Raw genomic sequence first — 16,197 nt, 5'->3', positions numbered from 1 at the left:
TATACAGCAGGCGTCAGGGTCGAGATCGAACCCACGACCTCCTGCACACCAGGCGAGGGAGTTAACATCTCCTAGCCACCGTGTTCATGATGACAGAGAGATGCAGACTCCAAATATACAGCAGGCGTCAGGGTCGAGATCGAACCCACGACCTCCTGCACACCAGGCGAGGGAGTTAACATCTCCTCGCCACCGTGCTTAAGTCCCCGCTTGCCACTCTCTTTCCCTCCTCCCCGACCCTGTCTCGTGTATATTGTTCTCACCGGTTTTCACAAAAACCCGCTGGCGATGACTCAACGCCAGGTCACCGGCTCATATTTTGAGACATAAATCAGCCTCCCCGATTCCTTCGCGTGCCAAGAGCTCGCCGTTCAAAGCCGAGAGACGCAAGGCGGTTATTATTATTAGAGCTAGTCAATTGGATTCCACACAATAAAACCTGTCGGCATGAAACCCGATCTCCCGTCGTACGGAATTCTGTTCGTATCATCGCACTCTTGGCGAGGAATAGTCAATTGTTGCCCTATACCACTGCGTGTAATGAATATGAACAATAATGTTGGGCCCTTTGTCTATCCCGCTGCCGGCTAACTCAATTAAGAAAGAAGTGTCTCCCTTGCCTCCCGCTTGCCTAGCCTGGTCGCTTTCCTTTCCAGAAATTGCATTTCTCGTATCCCTCATATTGTACCGGGTTATTTAAAAGGCACAATTAGATCGTTGTTAAAATTTCGTCTAGATTTGGTCAAAACATTTATTTTTTAAATACCCGGGGTACTTACAGTGCATACATTATCAGAGTTGTGTGTTTTTTGTTTGCATTCCGACCGCAGGTATTGTGGTCAATGCAAACATGACTCCTTGTGAAAAAAAGGTGTCAGTTTTGTTGCCAGATAAAAGGGTAGCAAAAACAATTATCATATTTTGCTACTGGCAAAGGAGGTTCCAATGGTGTACTTACAACGACTTCATGCAACCCGGGGGGTTGCCAACATATAGGAGGCAATGCTGTTCCACAAAGCGTTGTTGGGTTAATCTTCTTGGTTCTTTCGGTAAAGTCACGTAGAATGGAAATAATAAAATAATAAAAAGAAAACATAAAAAAGGATTATTTTAATATTTTATTATTTGCATTCTACGTGACTTTACCAAAAGAACCAAGAAGATGAATCCCTGCAGTCACGAAAGCTTTAAATCGAAAGTTGTTGGGTTTATTCAATTGCCTGCTCAAACAACGGAGAGTGAACCGCCGGACGGACGCTTTTGTCGGTCACGGGGGGTCGTTTGGCCATACTTTTCCGTGCATGACCGGTACGAGTGGAAGGGCGCCCAGGTCCAGTTCAGACATCACTCCGTCACCGCTGCCATCGACGGTATTTATTGAATAACAACAATAATGTTCAGGCCTTTGTCAATCCACTGCTGGATGAAGGCTTCCCATGCTTTCGTGACTGCAGGGATTCATCTTCTTGGTTCTTTCGGTAAAGTCATGTAGAAGGAAAATAATAAAATAATAAAAATAAAACATAATAAAATAATTCTCACGACGTTTCGGCCACAACGCAAGCAGCCGTCTTCAGGTGGAGAACAGGTGGAGAACAGCAGCCGTCTTCAGGTGGAGAACAGGTCTTCTCGACAGGTCTGTCGAGAAGACCTGTTCTCCACCTGAAGACGGCTGCTTGCGTTGTGGCCGAAACGTCGTGAGAATTATTTTATAATGTTTTATTTTTATTATTTTATTATTTTCCTTCTACGTGACTTTACCGAAAGAACCAAGAAGATGCTTCCCATGCTGCGTGGATCATGGAGGTTGGATGACCATTGCTTCAAACCACGCTGGTCACTGCAGGTTTGCTTAAAGGGGAGGGGATGGGGGCAGTGCAGGACCGGGTTTCCAATTCTAGATTTGAAGCTTTCGTGACTGCAAGGATTCATACTCTTAGTTTCTTCGGTAAAGTCACGTAGGTAAAAAATGAAATATCAAACACCACCTACACCACCTACGGGGTTATCCACGTCTCGAAATTGAACTCAGGTCGCTGAATTTCGCAGCGCCGCTGTGCCAACCGCTGTTCCCGCCGCTCCACCCCCGGCATGTAAATGATTATTATAATTTTTTTCTTCCCGTACAAGTTTTGCCAGACCTTCACAGCTGCAGTGGTTCGGGCGGCTTATCTAACGCGGGACGACGCGAGTCTTCAGCGCGTTATGAGCCCGGCTGTCAAGCGCATTAGCTGAGTCATGCGCTAAACCGGCAGCCTTTAAAAGGGGGTGGCCTCCTCTGTCACGCAGCAACGTGCACGGCACGGGGGCAAGGCTGGGCTCTGTATCAATAATCAGGAGGGCAGACTCTACACTTCTTTCATCAAAATGACCCCACAGTTTTACCGAATTAAGTTGACATGAGGGCGGAGCGGGTGACTCAGCGGATAGCGGCCTTCCACGCAGACGTAACTCACGGCAGCACACACATCGATCTCTCAGGCGAGTTTCAACCTTCAGGATTCCATCAGCAGAGTCATGTTTGTTAAATGAATACCGCCGCTGGGTTGCCAGATGTTATTGGCAAGCGCACGGAGGGTCTGTCTACCTCAAGGGGATCCTAAGTCCACACAAACAAGGCTGATGATGCGCTGTCGGGAGCGATATTAAATTAATTATCCCCCCCCCCTATAATGCTTCGCACCAACGCATAACGAGTTTTTTTTAAGTTCAACGATCAGTGTTAATATGGCAGGGTGGTGCATCGGTAACACTTGCGCCTCACAGCATCAGGGGCCCGTGTTCGATTCCCCGACCTCGGGTGCCTTTCTGTATGTTCTCAACATGTTCTCCCCGTGTTCTGAATGGGTTTCTCCCAGGTCCTCTGGTTTTGCTCGCATAGCTACAACAAAAAAAACAAAAAAAAACGTACAATGTAACTGGCATTGGCCGAAACATCCCAAATGCCGAAAAACAAAACCAGTAAAATTACTCAATTGGGATTCAAGTACACATAGCAGCGACGACATCGTCCTCCAACTGCAAAACCATTACAGGATCCTCATAAAAAAACAATAGTTTCCTGTGTAAACAAGCATAATATTAATAAAATAAGGCAGCAGTCACGAAATAGCAATTAGTTATTAACAACGGCATGTACATGACAATGGTGTTTAATAGAGTGTTGTAATAGGGTGTGTAGGGTTATTATTACTGTGCATGATTGCGTGAAATTGGTCAGCACTTTATGAGCTGAACAAAGGCACCCTAACCAGACGAAGGGTTTGCCGTATCAGATGCATGACCGTGTAGTACAGAAATCACCGGGCCGATACACCTTCATGCACGCAATTCAGAACCTTTGCCGAATCCTACACGGAACCCTCATCCAATACGGGAACTCTTTTCCTTCCACTACAGAACCATCATCTCATTTACCTGTTTGCCAGCCAATACAGGAGAATTATATGATACAGAACTATCTTGTCATCCGATAGAAAACCCTCATCTAAACCCATACAAAACCCTCATCTAAACCCATACAGAACCCTCATCTAAACCCATACAGAACTCTCATCTCATCCGCGTGTTTTTATATGTGGAGGGAAAAACCGGAGGACCCGGAGAAAAATCCACGCGACCACAGGGAGAGAGACAAGCAAACTCTAAATATACAGCTGGTGTCTGGCTCGGGATCGAACCCACGACGTCCTGTACACCAGGCGAGGTAGTTAACATCTCCTAACCACCGTGATAATGATGAGAGAGAGAGACAAGCAAACTCAAAATATACAGCAGCAGCTGGCGTCCGGCTCGAGATCGAACCCACGACGTCCTGCACACCAGGCGAGGGAAACAACATCTCACCGCCACCACCGCCGCTACGGGACAATGCCCTCACTAGACAACCTCAAGGACAACAAACACCGAGTTCAAGCACTTGCAACGAGACCGCAGAATGTATTTAATTAACACGGCGTGACGAGACAGCAAGGGCTCATTTAGAGAATCATTAAGCACTATTTAGCGTTTATTACATTATTATTTATATTGCATATTTACATCGCATTACATCACGGTCGTGTAAATTGGATTGGAAACGCACGAGCTGAGAATTCCGCCAAGATTGAAGTTAAGGTTCTGTGCCAGATGTGTGCAGGGTTTCTCCCGTGGGTGGGTTGAGGTCTGCATCACACGTGGACTGCGGCTCTCTTACCGAATGCGCCAAAACCCTCACTCGCAGCGTGAGGATTTTCTCAGACGGCGACCTTGAACAGTGACGAGTAATCACCATTGCACAACGCTCGACCGCGCACATTGAGACGGCTTTCATTTATTCCACGTGAAAGAGGTGTTCGGCCCAGGACAGACTGGCCACTCGTCACGGGAACGTGGAATTTCCACCAGCAGCAACACTGACGGAGTGCCGCCCTGTGACTGCCCACTCGCCTCTAGCCTCCGTCTCCAAGTCGGCGTTGCCCATCTCAAACGAGCGCATCATCTTCACCGGTGGAAATTCCGCATTATTACGGCAGCGTCCAACCTCTTTCTTAGCACAGCCGTTAATGAACTTTAACGAACGTAAAGAAATGATGACCGAAAGATCGGACCACCCCACACCGAAACCATGATGTGAATTCGCCGTCTGATTCTTTGCCGAGTGCCTTTAACCACAGGGCCACGGCAGCTGGCTCTGTCCGCGTCGCTCCCCCGCACTGTGGTTTATTGGGCCGCGAGCCAATCGCGCGTCAACAGCGGCTCAACTACCGTACAAAAAATAAACTGCAGAAATTCCAGACAAATGAATTTTGGGGAGCCGTGCATTCTGGTTTCGAGCCGCAGAGTGTGACGTGTGGACAGATGCGGCAATCCTAATTGGTACAGGCTGTTACCTACGTACATACGCACGTGTGTCTATACACACACACAGCCAAATAGATACATACGCACATGTCTATAGATACTTAAACCCATGGAATCAAATTATAAAAACTTAAAAATTACCTGGAAATCACTCGATTGGGATTACACGCAGCGGCAGCACCGCCCCGTTACTGTAAAAAACTGGGCAGGACCCTCCAGCAAAAGAGTCTTGAGACTCGGTGGGGCCAGCCCGGGTAAACAAGTGTGATCATTTGCAATTGTGATTTGTAACTTTTGATCCTTATGCCCCCCCCTCCCCCCCGAGGGTTTCGACAGCTCACATTTCAACGTGAGGGGTTGTGTTGTTGTTGTCTTGGTGTGGTCTGATACTTTTTATGTTGCTGCCCATGCTTGCATTTCTTGTTGAAAAATCGGCAGGATTTGATGTACTATAGCAATTTCTACTCATAAGACTTCTTTGTGACTTGCTTACCTTTCCTATACTTTGCACCCTGAATCACTATCCAACCAGCTCCGAGCTCTACCGCCGACCTCAAGTGTGTTAGCTCACGATAAACCAACACTGCCACTGAATATATCGTCAACGTTAGCCAACCTGAATACGACCCGTAGCCATAACTACCACTCGTGAATCACACACACTACGCCCACCCCTAACCAAACTGCCCTAGAAGCTCTACCCCGAACCCAAACTCCACTGGCTAACTGAACACGGCTCTTCCACCCAATCCATAGGCAAACTAGCCAAACACTCGCCCTACCGCTAACAAAACGAGTCAATAAAACACGAACTCTATCCCCTAACCCTCGCCGCACTCGTACTAGCACTAGCACCAACCCCCGGGACTGTCCCCAAACCGAATGCTACCTCTTCTTGGTTCTTTCGGTAAAGTCACGTAGAAGGGAAGTATATTCTTAGGTTTTTTTCGGTAAAGTCACGTAGGTAAAACATCAAAATTAATGAAAATAAAATAAAAACAAAAATCACGTGATGCAGTTAATTCGGCTGTGACGGTCCCACCTGATGACGGAGACTTGTGTTGCCTCCGAAACGTCGTGATTTTTGTTTTTATTTTATTTTCATTAATTTTGATGTTTTACCTAGGTGACTTTACCGAAAAAACCTAAGAATATGATTCCTTGCAGTCAGGGAAGTAATAAAATAAATAAAAATAAAACATAATAAAATAATTCTCACGACGTTTCGGCCACAACGCAAGCAGCCGTCCACAGGTGAAGACCAGGTCTGTCGGGGAGACAGCGTCTGAATGAAACACCACCACGCTTGGAGCGTATATTTAAGTTGGGATGCAAATTCTTTTGTCAAGGCGCCCTTCCCCCCTTCCAACCCAGCTTAAATATACGCTCCAAGCGTGGTGGTGTTTCATTCAGACGCTGTCTCCCCGACAGACCTGTTCTTCACCTGAGGACGGCTGCTTGCGTTTTGGCCGAAACGTCGTGAGAATTAGTTTATGTTTTATTTTTATTATTTTATTACTTCCCTTCTACGTGACTTTACCGAAAGAACCAAGAAGATGAATCCCTGCAGTCACGAAAGCTTTAAATCGAATGCTACCTCTCGGTGTTTTGTCCGGCAGTCTTAAACATTTCCTTTGTCCGTTCTTCACCTTCAAGCGCCCACCGTCACCCAGCCCCCACTCCGCTCCGCTGTGCGCCCGATCCATTCCGACTTTTCACTTTGACCAGTGCCCGCCACTCTGCCATGAGCAAAACGGCAACGTACCGCTCGCTCACTCACTCACTCACTCACTCACTCACCCACCCACCCACCCACTCACTCACCCACCCACCCACCCACCCACTCACTCACTCACCCACCCACCCACTCACTCACTCACTCACCCACTCACTCACTCACTCACCCACCCACCCAGTCACTCACTCACTCACTCACCCACCCACCCACTCACTCACTCACTCACTCACCCACTCACTCACTCACTCACCCACCCACTCACTCACTCACTCACCCACTCACTCACTCACTCACATCTGCTCCCTTCCAAGAGGCGGGGGGTTGACGCTAGGCGCTGGGTTGGAGGGGGGGGGGGGTACCCTGTGAGGAATTGGGAGAGACGCAGGAGGAATTAATGACTCACTCCGTCTAATTAGTTGCGGCAGACGGGACACCGACGGCTTGTGACATTTTGCTGCGGACCGGCAAAAACACGCGAGGTTGCGTTGCGCAATCACGTGCGTGACCCCTCCCCCCCCCCACCCCCTCCCCCCACCCCACCCCCCTGTGACCTTTGGCGGTGATCAATTCTCTTCCCTTTTGTCGCGACCGCAATAACCGGGGTTCACTGGCGCAGCGGCACGGCTGGCGAGTGTGCAGGCGGTGCAACTGCATCGCGGCCCACGGGCTGGAAGGATCCCCCAGACGACGCACGAGGGTGGGGGGGGGGCAGTGGGGGGAGGTGGAGGGGGAGCTGGGGGGGGGGGGGCGTCCCATTTAATTCCTTGCACCAGGGACCCGGCACTGCAATGGCATCGTCTCGGGCACTCGGTGCGGCCATCCATGAGCAAGCTCAACGCCAGCCGAGTGTCAGCCAAGTGTCATCTCGGTTGGCAGTTAAACGGAACTAATTGGGGGGCATGGTGGAAAGGCGGCGGGGGAGGTGCCAGTGCAAGATGGGATGCCTCCCATCTCAAGCCCCACCCCCCCCACCTCGTGAATCTCAGCACCCCCCCCCCCCAAAAGCTCCTCGTACCCGCGGAGAGAAAACCCCCCACTCCGCCATCAGTAGAAGCACACCGTGTGCAGAATCAGCTTCCCGCTCTTCTCCTCAAAGTCCTGCACGAGTTCGTCGATCTCATTGTCCAGGTCCTCGGTGAGCTGGATCTGCAGCTCGCGAATGAGACGGCACAAACAAACAACAAAGAGACAAAGATGCCACCCCGTGTAGCCTGTAACAGACTGTTGGGCCAAGTGCTGTTAGCGAGTAGCAGCAGTACCTATGAACCACGCCCGGCCGCCTTTGGCTCCCCAGTGGTTATGTTTACACACCGCACCAGGTGCTCTGCTTTTTGTTGGTTAGTTTGCTGTCCTTCCTCCGCACCTCCAATGAGCACAGTTGGCTACGTACGCTGCGAAAGAAGTTCAACATTCATGCATACATTCATTTGAGGCTGAGTCGACCTAGGAGGAGGACCAGGACCGGTTCAGATATTCGTCACTCGTGTTGACCACGAGCAGGAATCGAACTTGGGTCACCGAGTTCGTAGCGCAGCGTGCTAACCATTGCACCACCGCTCCCCACACACACACACAAACAGACGCATGCACAAGTGACGTCAAGGGGACAAGTGGTGGCAGAGGAGCGATGTTAATGAAGGTTATGGCTGTGTTCGGCGGTTAAATGAGGTGAAGGTGCTGAGATCAAGAGGTTACCATGGGCCTGAACTGCCAATCCTACCACACCTTGCCAATGATTCCTTTCCGCTAGATTGCGTAGCTGTTACACGTCCAACACATCCTTCAACGGCCACTTTTACAGTTACTGCCACAGAAGAGAGTCGCAAACGTACCCGTACCCGTTCCCTACCCGAAATGAGTGACAAACAGTTTCTCACCAGTGACTCACGGCCGACCCGTACCCGGCCGCACCAGGGTCGCAAACGGCTACCCGTACCCGGCCGGGTACGGGTAGCCGGGTATCGGGTAGGGTACGGGTATCGGGTAACCGGTTGCGAACTCTGCGCCACAGTCAGCAACCACCAACACCACCGTCACTCTGGGAGCCACTCCAATGCCCTCCTCCTCCACCCTGCACACGTGGCCCCCGAACCAATCGCAACCACCTCCTCCTCCCGATGAAATCTACACTGCTTTTCATGCCACGTGCAATTCCACAAACCGAAAGAAATTGCAAAAAGCGCAAAATTACCACCGTTAAATCGTGAAGCACCGAGCACTTCGCTACGAGCCTCAGGACCCACATTTAACCGCGGTCTGTCTCTCCGCTAAAGTAAACAGTAACGACGGTGCTGTTATTTGTCAAACGTTTCTTGAGAAGCCCTTCTTACGCTCGTGGGGCACGGCGGGGCGGGGGGGGGTATCGTGAGGAGCGCTGAATGTCGCCCCGTGATTTATTTAAAGTTCCGCGCAGCGAGCGTTCGTGGAACGTGTCACGGCCCCGTGCCGTGTTGATGCCGAACGATGCTCCACTTTTATTAACGCGCGGGAGCCTCCCTGTGTCAAGCTCAAGTTAATGGGTAGACGTGATGAGAAGATGACTTCGGATTGAAAACGTTGCCGTGTGCATGGGAAATTAAGCGGTGGCGTAAGGGCAAATATAAGATTTTTTTTCTCTTATAAATAAGTTACAGCCCTTTGTTAATCCACTGCTGGGTGGAGGAGGCTTCCGCCATGGTTTGTTGGTTATGGCGGATGTTTCACCATACTTCTTCACACTAGTCAGTGCGCTTTGGTCAAGGTGGGGGGCCCAGGACCAATTCAGATACCGCTCGCTAACTCGGCTAGCCGCGGCTGGGAGTTGAACTTAACTCGTGAGGTTCAGAGCGCAGTGTGCCAAACAGTGCAACCACGACTTCATACACATACTAGCTTTACTACCCGGCTTCGCCCGGGACTTGGATTCTCGACGCCCGGCCGTCTTTGTCTCTCCAGTGGCGATGTTCACACCACGGTTACTCGTTTGAGGCTGAGTCGACCTAGGGGAGGCCCAGGACCGGTTCAAATGATCGTCACAGGTGGTGGTAGTAAGTGGGAATCGAACTCGGGTCGCCGAGTTCATAGCGCAGCGCACTAACCACTACACTACCGCTCGCCCCACACACGTGCCCCCCGTCCATAGGTACACATACACGCGCTCACCACTCACCCTCAACACTCACCCTCACCACTCAGCACTCACCCTCACCATTCACCCTCACCACTCTCCCTCACCACTCTCCCTCACCACTCATCCTCACCAATCACACCCTCACCAATCACCACTCACCACTCACCCTCAACACTCACCCTCACCACTCACCACTCACCCTCACCATTCACCCTCACCACTCTCCCTCACCACTCATCCTCACCAATCACACCCTCACCAATCACCACTCACCACTCACCCTCAACACTCACCCTCACCACTCTCCCTCACCACTCTCCCTCACCACTCATCCTCACCAATCACACCCTCACCAATCACCACTCACCACTCACCCTCAACACTCACCCACACCACTCACCCTCACCAGTCACCCTCACCACTCAACCTCCCCTCACCACTCACTAATCACCACTCACAATCGCCACTCACAACCGCCCTCACCATTATATTTTTGCCCCAGTCAACGCCGGATATTTCCCATTCGTAGCAGTTTGTATCAACTCTATAAGCAACTTATATTAAACAGGAAGCGCGATCCTAAAGTAATTTACAACCTTCGATTAGTCCTTTGTGCGATTCAAAGAATCGATTCCTGGCATGTTGGGGGTTTACATTTTGAATGATAGAGTTTCATTTTCATTCTTTTTTTATTTTTTCAGGAGTTTTTAATTACATTTTTGCCCCGGTCAACGCCGGATATTTCCCGTTCATAGCAGTTTATATCGACTTTAAGCAACTTATAGTAAACGGGAATCGTCCGAATGTAAAGGAATCTACAACCTTCGATTCCTTTGCGCGATTCAGAGAATCGATTCTTGGCGCGTCGGGTTTAAAAGTAATTACACAGTTGTTTTTTCATTGGTATGTAATGTTTGAAAGTTTTCATAAGATTTTAAATGTATTTTCCCCCCAGGCAACGCTGGGTATATCGAGTTTATACGACAATTGCGTGCGCATATTTTTAATGGGAATTAAAAATGGCGTCCACCCGGCAGCGAATGCGTCGCTACCCGTTGCCAGGGGCAACCGCCGTCCAATGAAACTGCGTATGGTCCGGCGACACACAGACACACACACAGACAGACAGATTTGCGATTTTATATATATAGATACCTCGCCCGTGTCACTGTGCGACGCTGCGTGTGTTGGCATGTGGGCAACCCTGCCCACGTTAACGTGCTACGCCACCCGGGTTACCGTGCAGTCGCCCGGGTTACTGTGCAGTCGCCCGGGTTACCGTGCTATGTCGCCCGTGTGTTACCGAGGAGCGCACTCACGCATTGGCAGAGCTCGCAGATGAGGAAGGCGCCGAGCGTCGCGTCCTCGTGGTTGTCCTGCACGTCCACGTTGATGACATGCACCGGCTGGAAGCTCTCCTGCTCACGGCCGCTCAGGTCTGCTCGACAGAACGCTGACAGATTGGTTGTGGGAACGGGATCTCCCTGTTTATAGCGGAGGAATCCGATGAGCTATGAAGTGCTTTTTCACAGATGTCCAAAGGAGGTCAGAACGTTACAACAAACGATACGCCAACACGATAGGATTGCACAGTATAGGAAAGGTAAACAAAGCACTGTAACAAAAGATTTTTTATATTCTAGAGTTGAAGTTTTCGCGACTGATAAATCAGCAGTTGTCCTGCTGTATTGGTTCCGCCTGATGACGGTCGCTTGTGCTGCGATCGAAAGGTCGTGATTTAATTTAATTTATTTTATACCTACGTGACTTTACCGAAAGAACCAAAGAGTATTTTTATATGACCAGGTAAAGCCAACTGAGCTGTATTATTACCTTCTTTTTAAGAAGCGACCTGGCCGCAAATGATCGCTCAACCAAGCGGCTTATGACGTGGAAATTTATAGCAGCAAAAATAATATAAATACGTCTTCTTGGTTCTTTCGGTAAAGTCACGTAGAAGGGAAATAATAAAATAATAAAAATAAAACATAATAAAATACAATTCTCACGACGTTTCGGCCACAACGTAAGCAGCCGTCCTCAGGTGAAGAACAGGTCTGTCGGAAAGACAGCGTCTGACCTGTTCTTCACCTGAGGACGGCTGCTTGCGTTGTGGCCGAAACGTCGTGAGAATTATTTTATTATGTTTTATTTTTAGAATTTTATTATTTCCCTTCTACGTGACTTTACCGAAAGAACCAAGAAGATGAATCCCTGCAGTCACGAAAGCTTTAAATCGAAATATAAATACATTTTCTCAAGCAACGGGGACGCCTGGGGTGGTGGGCTCTGTGAGGCCCAGTCGAGTCAGGTTCATGCACGGATTTATTTTTAAATGTTTTTTATTGGAGCGCAATAAGAAGCCTGTACGGAGCACAGACCGCGACGCAGCGAGGGTGTACAGAAACTCCGCTGACGCAGGTTCCCGAACGCTGTGCTCCAGAGTTTAGAGAGTTGATGTGTTTAACCAGGTGAGATCTCATCGGGATAAGTCTCATTGCCAGAGTCAACTGCCTACCGAACCACGGACATTTCAATAAAGTATCACCGATGGTATTTCAAACATATTATCATTATGTATGCAGGAAAGCCTCGCTGCCAAGAGAGGTGATCATCGTGTGGTGCTCGGTTTAATCTAATTCCAATTTCTCATCTAATTATATTTAAAGAGCGGTGTTTGAAGTAGCTTACAAAGCGGTGACACCAAATTGAATGATGCAGTTGACAGGGGCGTGCTACAAGGATTGAGAAATGAGTGACAGAGATAGAGGGGCACTTAGGCATGTTGAACTTCTTTCGCACCGTACGTAGCCAACCGTGCTAATCGGAGGTGCGGGGGAAGGACAACCAACTAAACACAAAAAGCGGTTCAAGGAAAGGCAGGGAGGGGAGGGATGGGAAGGAGTGAACGGGCGAGGGGAGGGAAGAGATTGGAAGAAGAGGTGTGGCTTTGAGAGAGAAATGGAAGGCGATTAAGGGGGACTGTTGAATGTGCAACTGAAGTTCATGACGGGGAGATGCTTCGATATTTTGAAAATGTAAAGAATGTAAAGCGAGAGGACACAATACAGGTTTTTTTGGGTTAGATCATGTAAATATGTGAATGTGTCGTTAAACCCGCCATCACCAGACACAGCCAACTAGTAAGGTTTGTCACGTAAACAGAACGTGCCAATTCGTTACTACACCGGTTTGTTGGAGAGCAAAGCCACAACATTTACAAGCCGAGTACGACGTTTCGCCAGTAAATACAACCAGCATCATCAGGCGACGGCAAGATTTGGGGAGAAATCCTCCAGTTTCGTTCCTTAAATAGAGGGGTAGATGTGATGACGTTGTAGATTTGCTCTGCTGTACACTACTGTGTTGGGTGGTGGCGGGTTTAGCGACGACACATTTATAACTGTATTCACGCGATCTAACTAAAAAAACCTGTATTATGGATTATATTGGTCGCAAAAGTCTCCTACGTGTCAAACCGAGAGAGGACAATGCCATGGCCTCTTACCTTCCACGACCTGGTCGTAAACCCGTTCCTCACACGTCAGGATCAGGTCAAACCTAACGTACGACACGCACATCCCAGTGTCAAACATGTGGAGCGCATGAGATTTTGGAAAAAAAACTAGTGCCGACCCTCCGCTAGGTCGACTCAGCCTTTAATGAGTACCGAGTGTGGTGTGTTAAACATCAGCATTGTGAAGAGATGGCTGGGTATAGCGGTGACCATAGCACCCTCTAGCCAATCTGTGTAAGGCCATAACATTTGAATCGTTTTGTGGATAGGTACACAGATGTGTGCATGTGTTTATCTCTGTGTGTGCGTAGCTACGTGGGTGTACATCCGTGAACACGTGTACAGACGCATGTTTGATAATTGTTTTTTTACCCTTCTATCTGGCAACAAAACTGACACCTTTTTTACAAGGAGTCATGTTTGCATAGACCACAATACCTGCAGTCATAATGCAAACAAAAAACATAACTCTGATAATGTATGCACTGTCCTTGAAGTTGATTGGTCCACACCCGAGACAGCTTTCCTTAGAGCCTAGTCTCACGTGGTGTTGGACCAGATGACGCCAAAAAAAGGTGTCAGTTTTGTTGCCAGATAAAAGGGTAAAAAAACAATTATCATATTTTTTACTGGCAAATGAGGTTCCAATGGTGTAGACGCATGTTTGTCGAGATGCGTTTCCATGCTAACCACTCGGTGACCTGAGTTAGAATACTGGGCCCACGGTTAACATCAGTGACGAGTGATAGCTGCGTCGGTCCTGGGCGTGCCCCCCCCTCCCCCCCGCTTCACCAACTTGCACTGACCAGCGTGGTCCCAACTACCACTACAACGGACACAGTTGAAACTAAACTACTAAACTGAACTATTTTTTTTTTATTTAAAGCTTTCGTGACTGCAGGGATTCATCTTCTTGGTTCTTTCGGTAAAGTCACGTAGAAGGGAAATAATAAAATAATATAAAACAATTAAAATTCTCACGACGTTTCGACTGCAACACGGGCAATCGTCATCAGGTGTAAAATCCCCAGCAAGAAATGTTTCTTGCACGGTATATCTTGCCGTGGATTTCACACCTGATGATGATTGCTTGTGTTGCAGTCGAAACGTCGTGAGAATTTTAATTGTTTTATATTTATATTATTATTTCCCTTCTACGTGACTTTACCGAAAGAACCAAGAATATAAACTATGTTTTTTACTTTACTGGGTAAGGCCCACTGAGCTACGTAGCTCTTTTTCAGAAGTGACCTGGCTATCACAAATTATAGCTCAACGAAGTGGCTTATCATGTGGAAATTTATAGCATCAGCCAAATACTCTCTAGGTACGTTGATTCTAAAGGCCCAGGAAAAAAACGGAGGACCCAGAGAAAAAATCCACGCGACCACGGGGAGAGAGACATGCAGACTCCAAATACACAGCAGGCGTCAGGGTCGGGATCGGACCCACGACCTCCTGTATATCAGGCGAGGCAGTCAACATCTCGCCACCATGGTGAGTTTGGGGAGGCCTTCTTCCAGCAGACATTGAGTTGAAATATATCGTAATTCAGATGTCCGTCAAGAGGCATCTCTTGTCAGTAATTACAACCCACCAATGGCTCGGTGGCATATTTAGCCCTCTTGTCTGGTAAGGCTCCATATATATACCCTGTCAATAAAAAAAAAACAATCCCCAGTTTTGAGGGGAGATTGTTGGCACTGCCTTGCTCATCCTTGCACCAGTTTTGTTTCTCGAGTTATAGTCACGATGGACAAACGACGAAGGACAAACGCCTTTCAACGAATCGACAGCGGTATGACGATAATCTGGTGATGCACGATGGGAGAGAAAGTGGGAGGCAAACCTTTCGGGGCACTCTTGGAAGCGTTCTGGGCACGGCTTGATGCGTCGGTTGCGGTCAAGCATGTGCAGGATTCCGTTTTGTGTGTATCTATCATCGCGGAGGGTCCGGTTAGGTTAGGAAATTAAGGAACAAGTGTACATAGGCTGGGAGAGATGAGAATAAACCAAATATGTACACAGTACATATTTTGTAGAAAACACACAACCTCCGTGTAAATATGCAAAACTATCAGCGTTTCCAAGAAGAGGTGCATTGTGGTCCGCTTGTCTCAGGTAACGATCATAATAGATTTAAGCAAATGACTGATAGGCACCGGTAATGCAGTGATAGACAGCTGTGGACTTGTTTGGTCCTGATTAGGACTCATCAGCACGGTATATTTTTATCGTCATTTACAAATCTGAGCATGTATTATCCCCGTAAGAGGTTTTTTTGGTTTAGATCGCGTAAATATAAATGTGTCATTAAACCCGCCACCGCCCGACACAGCCAATTACTAAGGTTTGTCACGTAAACAAAACATGCCGAATCGTTACTTGTGTAGTGACATAGCGCTGACTGTTGTACAGCAGCTGCAACTGCAGGTGGGCACTTAGCGCACACGCCGTTGAACATATACATGGTGTGTGTGCCGGCAGGGCGGAGGAACTGGGGCAAGGGTCACGGTAGACCTCGTGGGGAGGCCCCTGGAACCCTCTGGTGGGTTCGAGAAGGGAGGCGTGGCTAGGGCGGGGCCAAGCGTGGCTAGGGCGGAGCCAAGCGTGGCTAGGGCGGAGCCAAGCCACGCCGAGGGGAATAAAAGCAGTGGAGAGCGAGAGCTCCGGGCTGTCGGTTCTGGGAGTGGACTCGTCTCGTCGTCGCTGTCGTCGCTGCCGCCTTCGCCTGATCATTGAGCAGCCGGAGAGAAGTTGGCTGTTTTGGTCGACGCCGTCGGTGCAGCGCAGACAGGGTCGTGTCTGGGCCGGGTCGTGCGGCCGCGTGGTCGTGAGAGAGAAGGGGCTGGAGTTGGTGGCGTGAACTCGACAACAACAATAAAAGTTAAGTACGGTGCCTCCTGCGACTACCTCGTCTCCGACTGAGTGTGTGTGCGATGCACGCCACCCGCGCACACACACAAGCCTCGAGCAGGAGGAAGAAGAGAC

General features: G+C 49.0%; 1 protein-coding gene across 6 annotated transcripts in view; it reads right to left on the bottom strand.

Moving 5' to 3' along the window:
• Positions 1-1,768: 1,768 nt before the first annotated feature.
• LOC144945072 (RNA polymerase II subunit A C-terminal domain phosphatase SSU72-like) overlaps positions 1,769-16,197 on the bottom strand; it is a 51,589-nt gene continuing 37,160 nt past the window's right edge. For 2 of the 6 annotated variants that reach the window (XM_078873303.1, XM_078873301.1), the window contains exons 3-7: positions 15,056-15,142; positions 13,198-13,250; positions 11,009-11,142; positions 7,640-7,726; positions 1,769-2,881 (exon numbers count right to left, since the gene is read on the bottom strand). In XM_078873303.1, coding sequence (XP_078729429.1) covers positions 2,819-2,881; positions 7,640-7,726; positions 11,009-11,142; positions 13,198-13,250; positions 15,056-15,142 — 424 coding nt within the window. In that variant the 3' untranslated portion in view covers positions 1,769-2,818. Of the gene's footprint in view, positions 2,882-7,595; positions 7,727-11,008; positions 11,143-13,197; positions 13,251-15,055; positions 15,143-16,197 lie in introns of all 6 variants that reach the window. The other 4 variants (XM_078873307.1, XM_078873306.1, XM_078873302.1 and 1 more) reach the window with 3 other exon arrangements.

This window comes from Lampetra fluviatilis, chromosome 36 (genome assembly GCF_964198595.1).
Source record: "Lampetra fluviatilis chromosome 36, kcLamFluv1.1, whole genome shotgun sequence".
Classification (NCBI taxonomy): domain Eukaryota; kingdom Metazoa; phylum Chordata; class Hyperoartia; order Petromyzontiformes; family Petromyzontidae; genus Lampetra; species Lampetra fluviatilis.
The sequence above is the reverse complement of the archived record's forward strand: the minus strand, read 5'-3'. Positions and strand labels throughout refer to the sequence as shown.